The sequence below is a fragment of the Epinephelus fuscoguttatus genome, linkage group LG4 (genome assembly GCF_011397635.1).
Source record: "Epinephelus fuscoguttatus linkage group LG4, E.fuscoguttatus.final_Chr_v1".
In the NCBI taxonomy this organism is placed as follows: domain Eukaryota; kingdom Metazoa; phylum Chordata; class Actinopteri; order Perciformes; family Serranidae; genus Epinephelus; species Epinephelus fuscoguttatus.
The window spans coordinates 33,182,870-33,205,286 of NC_064755.1; the positions used below are offsets into that span (position 1 = coordinate 33,182,870).

General features: G+C 41.3%; 3 protein-coding genes across 4 annotated transcripts; 1 reads left to right on the plus strand and 2 right to left on the minus strand.

The window, feature by feature from the left end:
• Positions 1–81: 81 nt before the first annotated feature.
• aplnr2 (apelin receptor 2) lies at positions 82–3,196 on the minus strand (the record flags this gene model as incomplete). Its single annotated transcript, XM_049574929.1, has 2 exons — positions 2,930–3,196; positions 82–1,641 (listed from the first exon to the last, which is right to left on the minus strand). A coding segment is annotated over exon 2 (1,386 nt), but the record flags the coding sequence as incomplete, so codon positions are not given.
• A 3,578-nt stretch (positions 3,197–6,774) lies between these two features.
• On the plus strand, positions 6,775–11,181 carry LOC125886916 (endonuclease domain-containing 1 protein-like). The gene is made up of 2 exons (XM_049573289.1): positions 6,775–7,272; positions 7,364–11,181. The coding sequence occupies exons 1-2, from the start codon at positions 6,979–6,981 to the stop codon at positions 7,967–7,969; spliced, it is 900 nt and encodes a 299-aa protein (XP_049429246.1). The 5' UTR covers positions 6,775–6,978; the 3' UTR covers positions 7,970–11,181.
• On the minus strand, positions 10,976–22,343 carry pus7 (pseudouridine synthase 7). 2 transcript variants are annotated; one of them, XM_049573267.1, is made up of 17 exons: positions 22,193–22,343; positions 21,884–21,997; positions 19,909–20,205; positions 19,742–19,826; positions 18,920–19,036; positions 18,352–18,496; positions 15,682–15,793; positions 15,509–15,586; positions 15,175–15,303; positions 14,532–14,657; positions 14,391–14,452; positions 14,147–14,307; positions 13,511–13,637; positions 12,944–13,045; positions 12,518–12,647; positions 12,215–12,306; positions 10,976–11,513 (listed from the first exon to the last, which is right to left on the minus strand). In XM_049573267.1, the coding sequence occupies exons 3-17, from the start codon at positions 20,193–20,195 to the stop codon at positions 11,377–11,379; spliced, it is 1,890 nt and encodes a 629-aa protein (XP_049429224.1). In that variant the 5' UTR covers positions 20,196–20,205; positions 21,884–21,997; positions 22,193–22,343; the 3' UTR covers positions 10,976–11,376. The 2 variants fall into 2 exon arrangements, with proteins under 2 accessions (XP_049429224.1, XP_049429226.1); XM_049573269.1 differs by lacking the exon at positions 21,884–21,997 and having other exon boundaries at positions 22,193–22,282.
• Between the last annotated feature and the right edge of the window lie 74 nt (positions 22,344–22,417).

Consider the following 22,417-nt stretch of genomic DNA (forward strand, 5'->3'; position numbering starts at 1 on the left):
TCCTCGCTGTGAAATTACATATGGTTTTCTTATTTCAAGCAGTTATCTGAACAATCATCCCCTCTCCTCTCCTTCTCCCTCCGTCCTATCTGCTGTTTCCTCTTGTGTTCCTGTGGGAAAAGCTGAACTCCTTTCCTCTTTCTCTTCCTGTCCTTCATCTTTCTTCCCCTCCCTTCCCTCTCCTCCTCTTCTACAGGTCGTGCACAACACCAGGAGAGCTCCTCTGCATCTCTTCCTGAATGAGGGGTCACAGGCAGCGTACAGGAGAGGGTTGAGGCAGGAGTTGAGATAAGCTAAACAGGTGACGTACGGCTGAGCGGCCAGTAAAATCTGATCCAAAGAGCAGGAGTAAGGGACAAAACCAAACTCCAGCAGAAAGGAAACAGTCTTATTAACATGCAGAGGCAGCCAGCACAGGAAGAAGGCCATCACTAAGGTGACGATGACCCTTAGGAGTCTTCGCTGGCGCCTGCGGTCAGGACGAGGGCCCCGTCCAAAATGTCTGCTGAGGAGCTGGGCCAGTGAGCAGTAGCAGACCAAGAGGATGACAAGAGGAAGCAGGAAGCCAATAAGAGTTGATTTAAGACTCAAGGCAGCCGCCCACCACATCTCTGCCCTCTCTCGATCCGTCTCCTCCAGCTCTGCGCCAGTCAGCATGGAGTAATCCATCTGACAGGACAGGAAGACTGATCCAGAGTCAGTGGTTGGATGAATTGTCTCCAGCTCCCAGTCATAATCAGATTCAGGGTCCACCTCTCTGACAGAGCGCAGCAGCAGACCAGGAAGTGCCAGCACACCCGCCAGCACCCACACCCCTCCGAGTACCCACAAAGCCCTGCTGGGGCACCTCTGAGGAGTGTGGTGGCTGGAGTGCCGACGCCCAGTCAGAACCCAGTACCGCTCCACACTGAGCATGCTCAGGCTGAAGACACTGGCGTACATGTTGAGTGCAGTGAGGAAGCTGCTGATCTGGCACAGCGTTTGCCCAAAAGGCCAGTGGTAGCCCATCGCTGTGTAGACGGCCCACAGAGGGAGAGTCACAAGGAAGCAGAGGTCAGCTAACGCTAAACTGGCTATGAGAGAGTCTGTCAGTGAACGAGAGGGACGTGGGATGGTGGGAGGGTAAGAGGAGGAGGTGGAGGAGTGAGAGGAGGCTCTTTGTCCTGAGGAGGAGCCACAGGTTTCTGTCTTCTTCTGTGGAAACGACCCGTGGTGAAATCTACCAGCGCAACACAGCTGTCCTCCAGTCCTCATTCCTCTCCCGTCAGCTCGGTCCAGGTAGGCCCACAGCACCAAGCTGTTGCCGAGGCAACCAACCAGGAAGGCCAAGAGGTAGACTGATGGGATGATGGAGAAGGAGGGAGACCAGTCACTGTAGTCGCAGTGGAAGAGGGGACGGGGAGACTGAGAGGGGGGCGTGAGGAAGTCTGCATCTGACATCTGTGCATCCATCTCCTTGGTTTTCATATAAAATCATGTGCCATTAAAATCATTGGAGGTCCCAGTGTAGTTTTGTCAGAACAATGTCTAGAAACAATAAGTCCAAACTCCTGGTGCAGGTGTTTCTGGGCCCAGATTCCAACAGTGTTTCCAGCGTCCTTATCACCTCCACTTCTTTCTTCGTCTACTGACTCCAATGATCTGAAAATAAAACACAAAGAGATTCTCAAACTTCTGCAGCAGGCACAAATACTGTTAACACCATACATGCACAGCTTGTAACAACAAGGCAAAGATTAGCTTTACACTTCTTGCTTTAGGAGTCCAGGAATTTTGAACTAATCCGCCCAAGAATGCTGTAAACAGACTTTATTTAACACACAAACAACTTAATGTCACCAGTATTTGTAACATGTATGTTTTTGTCCATGTTTTTGTCCATGTTCATATTGTACCGGTCTCCTATGCACAGGTGTTGTTGAAAAGGACATTCTACTCTTCTTCTTTCCTTTTACTGTGAGGCGACAAAGCTAACCACTACACCACCATGCCATCCAGTTTTTTCATGCACCAGCCTGTTTCAGATGTTGGCCTATTTTGCTTCTAAAACGTGTCTTCTTTCAGACTAGTGGACAGAAAACGCAAAAATTTTAGTTCATTTTTCTGTGGTAATTCATGCAAAAAGTACATACTTAATAAGATAATGCCTCATTTGGGTATTTAAATGTAAAATTTCAGAAAACTTTTAATACAAAAAATGACTGTATTAATGTGAGTAATCCACTGGGGAAGTTTACGGTGATATTCAATCCAAATTTTATCCTATTCACTTGTAGTGTCATATTTTGTCTCAAAATGTATGGAGCTTCACAATACAGGTTGTTTTCCCATAATATATTTTTCTTCTTATAGTCTGAGCCAAAGAAATCTCCACTTCAGTAGCTCTTAAACTCTACAGTTTTATTCCTGTCTATATTCTAAATGTTTTCACAGCGTGGTTTATTCATAAATCATTCATAGCCTGATTTTATCTCTAAAAACATGGTGATTTTTTTTTTAAGGCTGTTGAGAGTATTTTCTAAATTTATAGTGATAAAAAGTGATATTCAAAATTCCTTCTGTAAAAGCCTTTTACTCTATGGGTCAAAATGAAACAATATTGAACATGGCTTTATACAATGTTTAGATTTCTGTGATTTGTGTAATTTACATTTAATTAACACAACATTTGCATATGCTAACATAGAATTTCAGACATCATACAATAAAAAAAAAGGTTTTAATATGAGTAATCCATTAGAGAAGTTTCTCTATTGGTTAAAAGTTTTACCCTGTTCACCTGCAGTGTCCCCTTAAATTCATTCAGTGAATCTGGATCACATTATTCTATCAAACTGTATGTTTTGCAATTAAACGTTGCATCGTAGCTACCCTACAGCAGGGCCTGGTCTTTAGAGAAATTAATATGAAGTTCACAACAGACACTTACCTCAGGCTACTTCTTCAGTTTGGATGAAATCCTTTCTGAGATGCTGTGATGATGATGATCCTTGTGAAGCAATATTCTGTCTTCTCTCATCTCACTTTCTCTCTGTAACTTCTCTCTTTATCTCTACATCTGTACTGAGCCGGCTGTGGAAAGTGTGTCTCCCTCTAAAGTCTGAATATATATGTCCTCTACACACACCCAGAACCCTCCTTTCTCTTGTTGTGGGACCAGACCACCCCAGCAGACAGTTACGAGACCTGCAAACACCCCCCCTGCAACGCAAACACACACACCTCCCGAGAGACACAATAACACCACCCATCCTCTCCCCTGCAAACACACAAACCCGAGACACACAAACAGATACACAAACAGATCCCCCACAATCCCCTGGGCTGCTCATATTCTCTATGCACATACAGAGCACAAATGTGTGCAAACACTAACACGCTCTTTTGTTGTGTCTCACATGTTCAAACACACACAGTGTATACAGTGGTCAAATGTAACAACCCACACAGAGCACAAACAACCAGCAGCCCCCAAACTCACTGTCAGACCGCATCATCAGAACAGAGGGGTCAATGTATGTGAGGGAGCCTTCATGAATACATTCAAAAGGACCTTTAAACCTTTATTCTGTGTAGAACTGCTGTACTGTAAATAAGAAAAATACAGACACTCACAGCTGTGTTATCTCTGCTTGTGAGGATGCTGCCGGCTCACAGTGAAGACATCTATTAATGACAATCAGACCATTGACTTCAGTACTGTACTTAAGTACAATTTTGAGGTACTTTACTTGTGTATTTCCATTTATGCTTCTTTATACTTCCACTCCAGTACATTTTAAAGGGAGATTATTGAACTGTATATGTCATAACCTTTGTGTCATTGGTCATAGTTAAAGCTCTAGCAGCAATATTCTATTAGAGCTTCACTCATTACATACTTGAACGTTTAAACACAACACATTCCAATTCCAACCTTGTCACATATCATTGCTTGGTCATGGACTTTCCACGTCAACATATGACGTGCAAGGTACCCTGTGTGCGTTGGTTGTTGACATTCTGGGACAGCATGTCAACTTCAGCCTGTGACATGCACTATGTGTTCGCAGAATACACTTTAGTTTTCACACCTAGACCTGCTTTATAATTCAAGAAAGACACACAAATCTGATTTAATACAACATGGGACCTTTAAAAGCACTTGTTTTAAACACATACTTTTTCTCATGATTAAAATATTCAGAGGCAGCCGGACACACTGTGATCCCAGAAGTAACTACCAGAAATATCCCTGTAAATATTCATATTAGATGTAAGCTGTTAGCTGTGTATGGAGACCCCACTGATGTCTGGCTAACTGTCTCACAACAGTCTTGTCCCCATCAGCGGCTCCTTACATGTCAACTGTGACAAGTCTCTCTCTTTAAAAATTTTAAAGCAGAAAAAATGTTTTGCATTGATCTTACATCCATATGCAAATCCAGATTTGAATTTGAACAAATTTGATGTTGTTAGTAAAGTCTCTAGACATTGGAGTCTTTTCATTCCCGAAAAAAACGTTGGTCTTTTACAGCGTTACGTATAATAGTATATTTTTGAGAGCAATGGTGGAAATTCAAACCAGAGACACTGAAGTTTTATCCCACAAGCCCCAATGAGATAATGTTATGTTACTACATATAATAAATAACAGTATTTCTATAAAAACTTAATCTCAGTTCTTATAAAATGAGCTACATCTGCAAGGAAAAATAATAAGAGCAGTTTCAGATTTTATTTTTGTAATTTTAAAGCTATTTCAAGCTGTTATATCTAATCTTATTTATTGGATGGATGGATGGATGGATGGATACTGTAGGTCGGCCTGGGGTTACAGCGTAATCAGTGAAAATTTTCACAGTGGTAAACAGGAAGTGTTTGTTGTTTCCCCAGGGGCAGGGGTCACGCTGTCATCAACATGTTGTCATGGAAACAGATGTTTCAAAAACATTCCAGTCTTTTCTCTCTCAGAAACATGGCGGTGAACACACACACAAAGCTTTATTCACCGGGAAGCAAAGAAAGGCAGAGTAAATACAACTTTTTCATTGAGAAGAAAACTGTAGGCTGAACATCACAGCGGGAAACAATGGAAGAGTGAGTCACTGCAGTGTGGCACAACAGGGTTTGACTACAGGAGCTGTACGACAGGACAGACTTTGAAATACCATGTAAAGATAAATCTCATTGATCCCCTGTTTTTTCCTCCAGCTCCACCATGAAGTTAACATGTTTGGATTTTGAGTGAAATGTCCCAACAACTATTTCCATAATTGCCATGAAAGTGCTTGTGCCAGTCTGCCTGCTCACCTGAAATCACTAATCAGCCCCAGCAGTGCAAATACACCAGCTCTGCAATCCAGTCTACCTTGCGGTACTAGCTATGGCCTGTTTGTTGCTTATTGTTTTTTTCCTCTTGGATTTTTTTGCCTAAACCTTGTTTCTTTCACACTCAGTGGTCACCCATTTATTTGGCACTCCAGCCTGCCAACCTGTTTCCAGCCCTGCTCAGCCTGCCTGCCTGCCCTGTTTCCCCAGTGCCCTGGATCAACCCAAGACACCCCTTCTTGCTTTATTGGAAAAAAATCAACTATAAACTGAACAGCTGTCTGAGTCATGCTTTTGGGTCATGTTCTCTCTATACTATACAACAGTACAGGACATAAACAGGATTAAAATGCCCATTCTTCCAGACCCCAGTGTGAACATACAAATGCACGAACAAAAGAATAGAAAGAAGTACAAAAAGTAAGTACTAAATTTAAGTAATACAATTACAGTTAAAGACAGCACACACATTAAAAAACACAAGCAGCAGCATCAAGTATAAAATGTAATGAATGATTACAGTGCAAAAAGAATAAAGAGTGCAAATGTAATGCAAAACAGCTTAGTGGATGTGGAGGAATGTACAAATATGCAAGAGGTTGGTCGCAGTAACAGTCTGAGTTATTTGGAGTTGGAGAGAGGGAGGAGTTCAGCATCCTGACAGGCTGGTGTATGAAGCTGCGTCACAGTCCCAGCTGGAGCCTGCTGCCAGAAGGCAGGAGACTGAAGAAGGTGTGTAAGGCCGGGAGCCATTTATTTCATTATTATTTCCTGTTAGCCTTTACCTTGGGCCATCACAAGTTGATAACGAGCACCCCCAACTTAGGGCTGTTTGATCTCAGGGGGCCCAAAACCCCTTTTTCTGGGACAAGTTGCTGGGGAAATGATGTAAATGCAAATATCAGGGCACTGCAATGGCATTAATAGTCATACAAGTATAAAATTTGGCAAAGAGTATCCTGCCAATAATTTATTAACTAAAAGACAGTTTATTTCTATTGTGATATGTTTAGCGAACCTTTCTTCTACACCTATGAAGAGTGTGTGGCACAGGTGAGAAGCTGTAACCTCTGAGTTCATCTGACATCCGTGCAATGAGGCTTGAATGAAAGATCTGAAATATTAAACATATTAAATGATTGTAATGGCCTTGATGTTGCCTTTTTCCACAGCTGACTTGTCGTTGTAGGGAAATTACGTGTTATTTATTAATGTCTTACAGGAACACTTAGTGTAAATGGAACAAGAGTCATCTCTCATGTTATCAGATATTAGTCAAATGTCTGCTGTGAGAAAGACCTTCTGTGTATGTGTGTGTGTGTGTGTGTGTGTGTATAAACTCTTGTTGATTTATATTTCCCTCACTCTTCAGTTCAGTTTTGTTTTCAGTGCTCACAGTTTGGCGGCATAATATGATCACATCATCCCTGCATAACGTCAACCTGAAAAGAGGTCAGCTCAGTCAGAATTACTCATCTTTGTGGGTGTGCATGACAGGCCTGTGATGGCTTTTCACACACAGCAATAGTTTGCCTGCTTGTAAAGGGAAGAAGATAAGAATTTGCATAATACGCCTGGGATGAAATGAGGCACACATGAGACAAAGTCCTCACAGCAGGACGACGTTTCAAAGGGATTAAATGCACTGTGGAGACCGCATGATTCGTCATGATCTTCTACAGAATGGATCAAATGCTCATCTGGGTTCTTGTCATCGTGATGGCGGCAGCAGAGGTGCAGGAAAAACTCTCACCCGAGTGTAAACAGTTCCTGTACATGGGCACACTGCCTCGAGGGCTCGAGGAGCAGCCTTTAAAAAAGATCTGCCAGGTCTATAGGGGCAGCCCACGATTTGTCACCCTGTACGACACCACCAGCCACATCCCGGTTTATTCTGCGTACACCTTCAAGCGTTCGGACGGCTTCAAGAAGGTCGATGTGCCGTGGATGTATGAGCCACAGGTAGGTTGGATGTTTACAGAGGAAAATCTGGAAACATTCTTTGGCAACCAGTCTTAATTTATTTTAATAATGACCGTGTTCATCCTGACAGCTGTCTACAGTGTCTGAGTCAGGCGAGATGCAACAGTTCCCTTCAGAAAATGTCCACAAGAGCTTTGAGGATGCTCAGGCCGTGCTTGATGACTACTCTGACAGTGTAATGTTTGAACGTGGTCAGCTGAACCCAGACGAGCACCAGGCCGACCCTGACGACAAAGCATCCACTTACACCCTGACGAACGTGGTCCCCCAGGTCCGAGAGTTCAACATCGGTCCCTGGAAACACCACGAGCACACCATCCGCAGGAGGCTCAACAACTACTGCCGTGGCACCGCCTATGTGGTCACTGGGATCACCACCTCCGGGCACACAATCCGACGCCACAACATCAACCGCCTGGGCATCCCCACCTACCTCTGGTCGGCCTACTGCTGCACCGATTTTGACCACAATGCACCGTATTCTGAGCGCTCAAAGTTTCCTGCATTTGCAGCTCATGGGCTCAACGACAGGGAGGATAACAAGGTTCAGGAGATGACGGTGCAGCAGCTGGAGGACTTCCTGAAGAGGGTAACTTATGTCAGCAGCTCTTTCCAGATCTTCTATGACAATTGCGTGCCTCCTAATAGTGCTAATAGTGCCCTACACCTACCTTGAGAAGATGGAGATTGGTCCTTCTGATTTAGTATAGATTGATATTTACACTAGTGTCAATAATATTTAACAATTAACAGCTAAAAAAAAGAATCATTTTAATTAACATATACTTTAATTTATTCTGAATTTTGCAGTTTTCTGGGGTACATAAAACTTGTTGCTCACATGTTTCAACTTGATTTACATTATCCAATTTACAGTTTTGCATAGAATTGCTCTATGGCACCATGTTTGCGGATTAAAATGTTAGTCACACAACTACTACTCCGACTTTTGTTATGATTGGACTGATCTTTACTTATTTTACCCAGTATTAACTCAGTGTAGCAAAATAATCTCAGTTAAAAGGTCAATTTACAAGCTTTTCTGAGCTCCGGTCACCAAAGAATATCTGAGGCATGGGTGGATTATGAGACAACGGGCCTCTAGGCACAGATGAAAAAGGGCTCCACCACCTTTCCTACATATAAGCAAGACACACAGGCTTTGTGGTGCTTTTGCCTCTTACGTTGTTGTTGTTGTTGTATTTTGTCTCTTTAGCCTCTTTTACACTGCCTGTTCAAGGTTGGAATATCATGCCGTTATGTCGTCTCACAGTGATGTACGTATGATGTAGGTTTGATAGTGGAATGGGGTGACAGAATTGTCTCGGCTTTAAGCTGCAAAGGGAGGTCGTAACAGCACCAAAACAGTGTCTGTATAACAGCAGCCAGCAGGAAGTGACCCTGGGCAGGATAGGTGTGATGTTCTGACAACATTTTATGCGTGCCACCCATTGCCAGGATATTTAAAAGGTAGCTGCTAGCAGTTAGCAGCTAACTAGACACTCAGACTTTGTGGTGGTTTTGTGTCTTTTTGTAGTCATTATGCCTATTTTTGGTGATTTTGCCTTCCTTGGTGGTCATTTTGTGTCTCCTTGTGGTAGTTTCATGTCTTTTTGTAGCTGTTTGGGCCTTTTTGATGTAATTTTGTTTCTCCTTGTGTTTGGTTTGTGCCTTTTTTTTGGTTGTTTTGCCTGTTTTGTAGTTATTTGGTGTCTCTTTGGAGCTCCTCTACATCTCTTTGTGGTCATTTTGAGAATCTTCTTGGTTGATATGTGTTGATTTGGGTGACATTTTGCAAGATAAGGCCACATTAAGTCCCTCAGCCTGTGCCATGTAGGCCCATTCAGTAATCCATCCATGATCTGAAGATGTAGTTGAAAGCTAAAAAAAAAAATATTTGAAGCCTTAAGCATTCATTTTATTACATATACTGTCCGAAATGGTAAAGACTGATCCCTTATAGTGTTGTCAAAAATACATATTTATTAATACACATCGATTCGGAATATTTGAAACGATTTCAATATTCATTACCCGCAGTATCAAAACATCAGTACTAGTTGTACTTCGCCAATCTTTTTTTATTGTTAATGTTTACTGCAGTCATTCTGCTGACCTACAAGATGTTGTTGTCATGTTATACCCTTGTTATATTTATCTTTTAATTTTTTTACCCTCAATGTCAATTCTTTCCTGTGATATCACAAATGGTAATAAATATCGATATTTTGAGATATTATATTGTTAGTTAGAAAAATCAGCACTTTGTAACTTAAGTACATTTTAAAACTTTACAAATTCCCCAATATTAATTACAACTTTAATTATGTTGTATTTGATGAGTCATTAACCAGCTTTTGCTTTGCATAAACTCACGATGAAAAACCCATAACCCTACATGGTTGTACTCTCCTTCCACTTTATCTCATGTTAACTTATCCACTTAATGACTGTGAGCTACACCTGCCTCTGCAGGCCTTTTGTTCAGCACAGACTGATTAGACCAACAGTTTTACATTTTCACACACAGCCTCCACTACTGAGCACTTATGAAGAGACACCCAGGACAAATTCAGGACAAACTGAGCCAAATTCTTATTTTGCATTTTAGTTTTTTGATCGTATACATCAAGTGTGAAGATTAATTTCAACATTTGAAGGGACAAATATGAAACCGGAAGGTTTTGGGTCGGCCCACAGGAAATTTTGAGCATCAAACACTTAATTTCCTGCATTCTGGTATTTTTTTCTACACCAAATTAAGATGGAAATGTATTTAATTTAATCAAAAATTAAAGTCCTCTGCATTTTCAATGGATGACAAATGCATGTTCTAAATATTGAGTGGGAACATGTGCCATGCATCCCCCTCCAAAATCTACACCTATGCTATACATAATATATAAAGAATATTCACACATACAAGTAGAGAGTTTTAACTTGTCAATGAATAATATGAATTTGTGTTTCCCTGCTAATCATCATAGAAAACATAAATAACTTGCATTTCTTTCAGTGTCATCTCTGAATTTTTTGTAATAATGCTCAAACTGTGCTATTAAATGTGAACTACAAAACCAAAATTAAGATTAAATAAAGTGGAATATATAAATAAAAATGATAATCTTTCTTCCCTTTTGTGACTTTGTGCATAAGTATTATCTGTCAGACTCTGGTCGACCTCTTTGGTTCAGCTGGTCACAGCTGCTATAAACAGCATCAAAACATAAAAAAACAGGAAAATGATCCAAAACTGGGAGGGCAGACACAGCCCCAGGGTGACTGATGTGATTAGTAACCGCATTTAGTGTGAGAGGAGAGCTGCATCCTGCCAGCTGGCTGAGGCCACAGAGCCAGATGGTCAGCTCCACTGTTTTGAACAGCAGCAGACTGAAAAGAGCCCAAAATACATTTCACATCCTTAATTGGATGCACTCCTCGCTTTGACGGCCAGCAGAGGGAGACAGTGTTTATGTAATGTTTATGTAGAAAAGACAAAACTGGAACAATCTTCTGTTTTGATTAACATAAAGATGGAAAGAGGTGTCTTCATTTCATTCATCAAAAAACCCTTATGCAAATAAAACAGCAGGATATTGACAATACCTGTGTCGTAATAAAAGACAATCACAGAGGGACTATAAACTCAACATTTTTAATTTCTCCAAGTGTTTTTTTTTCCTTAATTCACTCATTCAGGTCAAAGTTAAAAAAAAATTCATATTTCTGTGCAAAGAGGTCATGCTGAGCACCCTGTGCATGACACAGCAGCACCCTGAATGCACAGTCTATTTTAATCATTGTCAAAGTTTGCTGAATCATTGCAGCACAGAAAAACTTTAGAGCAAGTAAAAACCTTCTTAAAAAAAAAAAAAAAAAAAAAAAGTTGAATAATGATAAATCGTTGCGCTTTGTACTTCAAAGAAATAACCTTTTGGCTACACACAGAACCCACTCGCTCTCTCTCTCTCACACACACATATTACACTTAAAAACACTCACAACAGTAAGTAGCCACAGTAGACAGGAGCTTCGCAGCCTGCAGCAGCAGCAGTCCAGTTTGTGCTAGAGTGTGTTTTGGTCTCAGTTGAACCAGGTGGTGTTGAGCTGCGTCTGTTTCTTGATGCTCGTGTCCAGCTTGAGGACCTCTCGGATTGCCATGGTAGCGTAGGTCGAGGGAGGCAGCGAGAACTCCAGCCGCAGAGCCCGATACTTCCCCTCTGTCGGAGGAAGGAGAAACATACTGTATAAGAGCGCATACAAAGATGGATGTCAAAAGACAAATCTTTGCATTAAAATAAGACTGGTCCTTTTTCACAGTACATCTCCTGGAACAGGAATGACCAAACTATGGCCCATAGACCAACTGCGGCCTGCTGCCTGTTTTAAAAGGGCCCAGACGTAGACGTAGATAAACTTTTTGTTATAAGTGGACACATCAATTCTCTACTATACTGTCTATCGTCAAACTGTTTAGTAGTGTTTTGTTGTAGTTTTGACATATATTTGAAATCAATTTTCTATGGCAAGTGGGCTTTTCCTGTGTAGAAACACTGATTTTCTTGTCATTTAACTGGTTGAAAACAATGCATTTACTATTGTTTGGCCTCTGAATCCCAATATTTTTCTGTAAATGGCCCACAATCCAAAAAGTCTGGCCAACCCTGTCCTAGAAAAAAAAATAGGGCTAAATAAAATTGTACCAAAACTTAAATTAATTATTAAATTAAATAATAATAATTAAATCAACAGAGCACTGCTACAATCCTGCTAATTAACAAATCTAATCAATATGAGACTTAATATACGGTTCTTCTTCACCTGTAATCTCCTGGATGCAAAATATCCACAGAGCAGGTCCAAAGATTTGTCCAGTGTATTCCCACCTTTCACACACCAAACAATCCTAACAGGAACTTACCTTTGTTGAAGACAGGAGCAGGTTTGTTCTCCAGTTTCTCAAAGTCACTGTGCACCAGGGAGACCCTGGGGTCATCATACTGAATCACCTCCCTGCAAGAAACAGACAGAAATACAACAACACACACTGAGTTAGAGGCAGTTAGAGGAATTGTAATATTACAGGATAATTAGAGTAAGGCATTCAAATAACTGCAGTACACAATCACAGCTTCTGTAATACGATATGGTTCATATTACAGCATAAATGGGTTCGTACAGCAGTGTTAATAAATAATATATTGGTATTTAATCTGCTGCTGACCAGCTGACATCACTGGGTCTGATGATGATGCGTCTGTAGGCTCCAGCCAGAGAGTAGTCCTTCACTTTGTGTCTCATGTTGTCGATGTCCAATCCGTCTGCAGTGAGCAGCTCCCTGTAACCTTTACCCACTGACACAAAGACACAAGCATTAGTCAAAGTCAATTACACACTCAGAACAAACTTACCTTATATTTTTTATGCATTAAGCTTAGTTTAATTCTATTATCCATTTAAGGTGATGTAGTTTAAAAGCCCTGCTGTGTGTGTGTGTGTGTGTGTGTGTGTGTGTGTGTGTGTGTGTGTGTGTTAAAGGGTGTTGTTGTCACAGGTTAGTGTTAAAACCACCCAATGTTATTTTTCACAGCTATTTTTTCATGTAATGTGCTGATGAATGAACTCTAAATCACACAGAGCCACTTCTTACCGTGATGAGAGGGGTAGATGACATCGAACCCAGGAAGTGGCATCACGATGTCATGGATGGGGCAGCTCTCAGCCTCCTCAGCAGACAACACGTGTGCTGTGGCTTCATGAACACATCAGAGACAACATCAGTTGGCAGCATTTTCCTTGAATCTCATAATATTACAGTTCAAGTACATTTCCCATGACCCATATGAGTAAGTTATTGGTTAGAAAGTTGTTGTTTTTTTCTATATTTTTTTATCTTTATCTATAAATTGACTATTTGGAAATGCTGTGATTTGGTCGCTTTAACTTCTGGTGACACAGGACTTACTATATTAATGTGCATTGTAATTTCCTGTTCTTTAAAGCTACACTTATAGCCATAGTTTGACTTTTTGGGAAACACTTATCTGCTTTCTTGCCTGAGTTAGATAAAATGACAGATACCACTCTCAATATGAAGCGTAAAAATAAATATTTGGCATTTTTCAGGTGAGAAAGCAAATAAACATATTTCCTAAAATGTCAAAGTATGTCTCTAATATTCATCATTAGCTAGCTGATTACAAAGTGAACTTCTTACTTCCTCTGAGCACCAGGTCGCCCTCCACAGCCTTCAAGCCGAAGGCCTCAATTCTCCGGCTCACCATGGTGTTCCACACCACGCTCTGGTAGCTGTGGATGTACATCAGACGGTTGTTACGAGGGATCTGGAAAAAAAACAAACAACAGGAATCAGAAAGAGCAGATGTAAATGAATTGTCAGTAAACATGACGTTCATCCACAGAGGGTGCACTCAGCCGTATGCAGATGACATGGTATGTAGACTAATGCACATAATGTGGAACTTATTTTACAAGCACGAGTTCTGCCTGGAAACTTGAAGCCATATATCATTAGCAACATACACTGGGGCTGGCACATGAAGCGTACTGGTGTGTAGTCTGGTGTGCAGTCACTCTCTGGCAAGCGCAAATGAAATGCTGGCTCTGGAAAAATCAGTCTGCGGGTTTCTGATAAGCTACAGCTACAGCTACATACTACAGATACATACAGTGTAATACAGCAGAGTTTAAAATGTTTCTTATTTCTATAATTAAAATAATTTACAAAAGTTGCAACTGGGTATAATGTTACCTCGGTCCCGAACTGACATCGAACCATGATCTTTGTGTACTGTTAGATCCCTAATCATTTGCATCATTCATAAAAACCAACCAGTCCAAAGGCGGTGACGATGTCCTTCTTGCCGTACATGGACAGGCCTCGCAGCAGCTGCCCTTCCACACAGCGCTTGTTGGGCAGCTTCTTCAGGGCTGCCTCTGGGTCCTGAGTCTTTGCCCACTCCTCCCTGCAGCGAACCAGGAATTCTTTCTCCGCTGAAGAAAGGCAGTAAATTTGTAAGAAGGTTTGAAATACTTTTGCCACCACTTTAAATGTGGAGGGAAAAAGTGTGACCTACCTCCAGGCCGGGGCTTCAGAATTAAATCCACCACCTCTTTCCAGTCATTTTTCAAAATAGCCCTGCGCCATACACACAAGACATAAATTATGTGATGTCATAAACATTATTCATGTCGATACCTCCATGTCATGACCTTACCTGCCAACTTGTTGTGTAGGCACAGCTGTGGTGCCAAAGCGCTGCATGCCATAGTAGTTGATGAAACCTGTCTGCCTGAGGGAAGTCATGGCCTGATGGACCTGTTCATCTGTCCCTGAGATGTTCCTGATGTACAAATAAATCAAGAAAATAAACAGTAATGAGAAGTACTGTGTCATGTAGCACTGGTGGCAAGACCAGACACAGAATGCCTGAACAACTTTAGCACTGTTTTCCAAAAAATGAAGGCTAAAACATAAAAACAAAAGAAGCACTAGATAAAAGGAATGTGAAGTGTAACATGCTAGAAGACTCAAACTGAGGGACCAGTTTTTTATCAAATGGTGAGTCGTAGTATTGTAGACCTTTCATGATTATAAAAGATGATTTTTGAGGACTAGACTATGGACAAATCTGAACATGATCCTGCAAATATCCTGCTAATATGCAGTTAAAATGAAGGTTTGCACTACAAAAGATAAGGTGTGAGGACGGGATGGAAAGCTGCAACATTCTTTTCTGGACTTAATCTGGGAAAATGTAAAATATATTAGATGAAATGTATGACAAAGCGCAAGACTGGGGCTATAATGTATAAATAACAACAGTAATTGAAAGGTCCACATCCCTAACATCTGCTGACCTGATGACCACAGTGAAGTGGTTTCCCTGCAGCTCTCCCAGCTTCAGCGGGTGGTTTTTGTAGCAAAAGTTTCCCAGCTTGAGGTTCATGAGGCACTTGTTGAGGTGAGCCAACCTCTCTGCCGTGATCCTGAGGGGGACAGGGAAAAGGTTTCCTTATTTGCTAATCCTGTACAACAAGCCGATCCGCCAGAGATCATCTGCCTCGAAACATCAGAAACACCTCCAGCACTGACAAGATGCAATATGTACCACCACTTCAAAATCATTCACAGCCAATTAAAAATAAATGCAGAGCAATTAATGTTTTGATTGTTAAGGCGTTACACACTCACTTGTGCACTGCGATCTCCTGCACAGTGATGGCTCTCTTGTCCTTGGTTCCCATGTAGGAAAACATGTTGGGTCTAAGCCTGGAAAAACATCAATATTGTAATGATATTTCATTGTGCAAACAGACAGTGTCTGGTATTAAATGATGATCATTTTTAAAGTGCTGCACTCAGACCTGAGGAACTTTGAAAGCACATTGATAGCGTCCATGGTGTCCTTGTTCTCCTTGTAGAGCACAAAGTGGCAGAAACTGCCACGGTTTTTGGGCCAGAAGTGTTTCCTTGGAGCTTTTATGGACACAGAAAAAAGGGTTGTACTGAAATACAGAATAGGAGATGTTGAGCTAATTCATTTATAAATTCAAAAATACAAATCACTTTAAAGATTTCAGTCAAGAGTTAAAAGAGTTTTACTTCTACCTGGTTGCCTGTAAAAAAAAAACTACTTTGTGATTGCAAGAAAAAAATTGGCTACAAATTTAAAGGAACAGTGTGTAAGATTAAGGGGAATTTAGTGGCACCTAGAGGTGTGGACTGCACATTGCAAGCGGCTGAAACTCTTCCTGGTTAGATTTCATTCAGTGTTCATTGTTCAAGGAGCCGAATTATCCGGAGAGGTCTCTTCCTCTCCAAACAAACGGACCAGGGGCCTCATTTATAAAGCTTGCTTACGCACAAAACGGGGCTTGAAAGTGGTGTACGCCATTTACCACACAAAGGTTGTGATTTATAAAAATAAACTTGCTGGGAGAATGCGCGCACCTGTGAGCAAACTCTGAGTCATGCATGCGCACATTTAGGAAGACACTGGGAAGTGGCGACACAGACGGCGAGGTGGAGAAGTGGAGTCAGATTTTTATTGATGTCTCACACAAATTTAATGTCACACTATATCCACCTTAGATCCACGTTATCATTGAAATTAAATCCAGCAGCCTTATTTTGCGCTTGGAGTGAGTGATAATTGTTTCATAAAAACGTTGTAAAATCCAACTCAAATCCTGAATTGAAATTCTTTCTAAATACGTATTTAATCTGCACTGCCTCTAACATCTCATTGTCCACTCTGTGAGCGCAGGAGGGGCAGAGGATGGCGCGACTGCATGGAATATATTTATTTATTTTTCTGAATATTTCCAGTGCATTTATCATGTCTCGAAATACAGCCATTAAGCACAACCGTTACACTCATTTCATCAGCCCTACTTAGACATGTGTTGTTCATGACAAAACCGGCATGAAGAAACGTGTTCGCCTATTACACTTTCATCTTTGAATTGTATTTCAAATTACACGTTGTATTTTGGGACAGGGATACCACTGGTTCATGCTGTAATTCAGGCCGGGTGTCTGATCAGACTAATTGCCATAAACATATAAACACTGCGGTGACCCTCGTGTGTAATTGCGCAAGATGGCACTTGCACATCCTCCTTTTTGTCTCCACCTTTAATAAATGTGATTCTTTATGTCGCACATCAATGTCAAACATCCTCAAATTTAAAAGTGACACATTAACTACATGTTGGTAAAGGAGTAGAAATACTTGGTCTACCTTTAGATCAGACCACTTTTTTTGTTCTGTCACTGTCCGTGCAGTCCCACAGACACAGCTGACAGCATCAGCAGCACTGATGTGTTGCCACTTTTTTTCGCTTTCTTTTATTAGTGATCCCGCTGCTGTGGCCACCAAATAAAATCTTTCTTCAGTCCTCCACCTCCCGTTAAAGAGTCTCGAGCTCAGTCTTGGAAAAATTCCGTTTTTCGGTTCAGTTCAACGAGAGAACACTCGCATGCCGGCTTATTTATATGCAGATCGCATTCATGAGGTGATTTGCATGACCATTTATGGTTGAACTAGGGCGTGTAGAGGGCAGAATATGAGGCGGATCTGGGTGCACACAACTCCAGGAGGTCTGTGATTTATAAAGCGAACACTGCGTGCAAGTGTGCGTGCACACGGTTTTATCAATCAGATTATTTTTTGGCGCACGCCATTTTCAGCTTTTGGGCGCACGTCAACTTTTAGTATGAATCCTAAGCACTCTTTTATAAATGAGGTCCCAGGTGATTTAAACCGATTAAAACAGTGAATGAAGCAGTTTCACGCCACATATCAGTGTTTCTACTGACAAATATACTTATTATATTACATTTCTGCCAGTATGTCCCCCTAAATCCTACACACTGGATCTTTAAAATATTATTACAAAACCAAAAGGCATTTCAACCACATTTAGTAACCGAAACCTAACTCCATGTGGGTTTAACCACTTCCTCTGTGCTGTATGGAGAATAGGTTCTTACCTGAAGCTGCTTTGACCTCTATCCACCAGAGAAGAGCAAAAGGAGGATAGAATAATGTTACTAAGAAAGAGATGTTTAACGACTGTGGGGCGAGTTGTCAGGGATGAGATCTCATGCATGGGCCTGAGAGTGGAGCGTGGTATTAAAATGGTTTATGCAACGAGGGTGCAGAACTTTTAATTTTCTGTTCAGGGCACCACTATGCTGAATCTCCTGCACTTTCCTTATGGTCTTTTAAAGCGTTCATTCTGACCAAACTGTCTTAAAATCTAGAAATCAGCATTCCATTGAACCAAATATCTGCTTGTTTAATAACCACTGTGACTGAAGATCGGAGCAGAATCATGCAGGTGTCTTGATCATGCACACACATGATTGCATGCAACATATTTAATGCAAAATTCACATGCACTGCTGCAGACAAACTGAAGGTAAACATGCAATAAATCCTTCCTCTGATCACTAAGTGATTTACTGGTCATGATTTCTGTCCAGACTGATTATACACTGACATCTGGTTCTGTCTCCTCTCCACACACCTGCTAGAGCTTTCTTCCCAGCAGCATGGTACGCCACAATGAACTTGCGTCCTTCCTTTTCTTCCGTCTTTGTCTCCAGGCCAGGAAATTGAGTCTTGATGGCTTTGTGGACCAGCGTCCTCTTCTCTTTTGTATCATCCATCACCTGCAGATGTTAAAAGAGGAGTAAGGTCAGTAGAGTTGGCTCAATTTCCAGTTTTGTCCGCCTGGTTCAGTCTACAGGCTTAAACTGGTTTGATTTTATGCAAACCAGCTGAACTGACATTTGTGTTGATAAAACTTTTTGGCAAACTAAAAGTAGCCTACATCATTAAACTGTGCCAACGGTATCACAATGCTATATGTAGTTTGTTTACATGACATAACAGAAGTGCACATTTAAAGGATTCCATGTTGCCAGAGTGATTATGTTCCACTTGTGAGCAGCTGCTGAGTCAGGTGCGGCACCTGGCTCAATATCAAACAGTCTGAAAATTTCTACACTGTCCGAACCCTCAAGGACACCGAGTAAAACTCCAGAAAGAGTTTTAAATTACATCATAAAGTGATCCAAGAAGTATAAACTCACCTCAATAGAGACGTTGTCCTCTTTGTTCTTGAAGAGCTGCAGCTCTCCAAGCTGCTTTTTCTGCTCTTCAGTCAGCACTTCAGATTCCTCTGGCTGCGGTTGAGCCTCTGGGGCTTCCTAAATTAGAAGAAAACACAAAACATGTGTAACTTAATGTGACAGCTGCTTTTCTACAAATTGCTCCTTTAATATCTGTTTTGCTTACAGTATCAGTATCGCAGTTACAGTCATTTTTATCCCCATGTGTGCGTGTATTAGGGCTGCCACGAACGATTATTTTCATTGTCGACTGATCTGTCGATTATTTCTTAGATTAGTCGACTAATCATTTCATCGAAAAATGTGTTAAAATGATGAAAAATGTTGGTCTGTCTCGCCCAAACCTCAAAATTACGTCATCTAATGTCTTGTTCCGTACTCATGCCGAAGGGTTTTAGTTCACTGTCACGGGAGAGAGTGTAAAGCTGCCAATATCTGAACTTAAGAAGCTGCAATAAGAGTATTTTGGGATACTTTTATAGTACTTTACTATGAAAAATGACTCAAACCGATTAGTCGACTACTAAAATAGTCACCGATTATTTTAATAGTCGATTAGTCGTCGATTAGTCAACTAATCGTGGCAGCCCTAGCGTGTATACTGAATTTAAGACTCGCTTAGATTAATCTCTGGCTTAGTTCAACAAGAAATAATAGCACATTTTAAATACTGACTGGTACACCCTTACAGTTACCATGTAGAGCTAGCCATATTAGTAAAATCTTAGTAATAGTATGATAGAGAAGTAAAACTGGTGACTGAAATTTAATCCAATATCTTACCTCAGCCTCTGCAGGGATAGAGAGGTCATCTAAATGCACTATCTTTCCTTGTTTGTTGATTTCATGTACCACAAAATCAGAATATCTGAAAACAAACCACAATATATCTTAAACAAACCAAACTAAAACAAGTTCTGCAAACTATTAGATAACTCTGGCGGACAAACCTTTCCTTAAGGATCCCTGAGAAGCCCTCGTGGTCACTGACATACTTCAGGATGCCCACATCCAACTCAGTGAGGCCATGCTTCATCATATCAGCAAAGGTGTCACTTTCCTCCTCTCCATCACTGGCCTCGCCCTCAGGCTCTTCCTCCTCAGCTTGTTGGGGAGGGCCTCCATTCTTGTGATCTTTCTCGACTCGGGGTTTCTTTGATGGCGTGTCTTCCTCTTCCTCCTCTGGACAGCCTCTCTTTTCTCCAACCTGGACAGGGACAGGCTCAGACTCTGCCATCAGAGCCAAGCTGTGACAACAGAGGAAGAAGAACTGTGTTGGAGTTCAAACAGAGCCAGAAGATACAACCATTGGTATTCCAACATTGTTCACTCTGTATAATGTCTTGCAAGAAAATAACCTTCAGACTGGGCTCAGAGACAACCTTTTCTTTTTTAAATAATACGTATTTTACTGGGGAGAGTATGAGAATTAACTGGGGCATCCAGATGAACACAAAACATTACATTAAAATACAACATTAGAGTTACATGGTCAACATTTTAAACCACTCATCCATCAGGATACCCTGACACAACAAATCTCTACAGGCACGGGGGAAGCATAACAAAAGTTACTACTGAGTCGCACTGCAGGAAATAGAGTATCCATCTTGTATTTGCCAAGGTTCAATACCAACATGGGTACCTGCTACTTAAAGATTGTGTGGTGCCATGCCATGAATAGGAACAAGTCACATTTGCACATTACAATTTTAAGTAAACACAAAAAAGAGGCTCAAACTCAGAAATGTAAGCTTACCATCCTTGGTAAAATCTGTATGGAGTTTCTTAAATGTCTCACTTGCAGTTATTTTAGTATGTATGATGTCACCAAGACTCCTGCATCCTTGTTATCTTTATACCAAGGGCCACAATGTAAATACTCCCCTTCAGCAGGAGGCTGCATTCCATTAGGACCAAAACCGCACATAACAGTTTTTTTCCCTGACTGCAGCTGGCCCCATGGACCAGTCCTCCCCATAGACACTACATGTTTCATCACGTCTTAATATCTCTCTATATGCATTACCTTGATGCACATCTTTGAGACTATAGCAGGGTGTAAGATGCAGGCAAGAACCGCGTACGTGGAATGCTATAACCAGGTGGCTGGCATAGTGTACAGGAACATCTGCACTGAGTATGGGCTGGAAGTCTCAAGGTCAGTGGTTGAGAATGAACAAGCCAAGATTCTGTGGGACTTCCGGATCCAGACTGACAAACTGGTGATAGCTAACCAACTGGATATCATGTTGAACGACAAACAACAGAAGGTGGCAGGGGTGAGGGATGTAGCAATCCCGAGCGACAGCAGTATCAGGAAGAAGGAACACGAGAAGCTGGAAAAATACCAAGGGCTGAAAGAGGAGCTAAGAAATATGTGGGGAGTAAAGGCAACAGTGGTGCCAGTGGTAGTCTGAGCACTCTGGGCTGAGACCCACAATATACACAATGTACATCTCTGTATAATTTACACTGCACACTTTTTATACTCATATGGTACTTCTTACTGTTTATTTTTATACATTTCTGCACAAAGTACCACCTTTCAAAACTGCACAGCTCATTCATTTCAATTAAGGTCTACAAAACATATTTCAATGGTACATATTTTAATACACTCAACTAGGGACTACAACACATGATACCTCAGCTTCAGCTGCATCAGCCTTTTGCAAGCCTCTCAACCTTGTGAAGGTGCAACCCTAAATCACTGGAGCACTAAAACACTCCTGTAAAGTTAACATTACCCATGAATGTCATTTCGGTATAAAGCATCTAGTGTAACACACCATAGTAACATGTTACAGCGGCTATACTATCCAAGCAGTAATCTAAATTGCTGCACCAGAGTCAGTTCACAATACAGAACAATACCGTTAATATTGTATTTCAGTGGCCTAGAAAACGATGCTACTGACTTACTGGTTGTGGAGCTGAGGTGGCAGAAAGCAGATGTGAGTCTGGGAAACACGTCTCGTCTCCCAGCTGCCAAACACTTGCAGTGACTGCTTAACGGACCCGAGTTTGACGCAGGCACTGTAAAGACATAATGAACACACTGCTGACCACTCTAAAGTTAGCAAAGCCGCTAGCACATACGCATTGTCATCAACTAATTAGCTAACATCACCGGCTAAGGTTAGCATTTCTAGCAGCAAAGCTACGCTAAGGGGTTGGGGTGAATAAAGCGAAAACGCTTGAGCTCCTAGCTAAAAGTGTTACATAACTTACCGGCGTCTGATGATATTCAGAAGAGTACGGGCAGCATTGGAAGCCAGCTTTTCACACGTGTGTGTTTGTGTGTGTGGCTAGTTCCGGAAACAGATCGTCCCTTAAAGCCCGCCCACTTCAAACGATTGGTTTAGGGACCTGTCAATCGTAGAGTTAGTTTGACTCACAGATTCACAACAGTTATGATCACAACTCGACAGCAAAATAATAAATTAAAAAATAAAA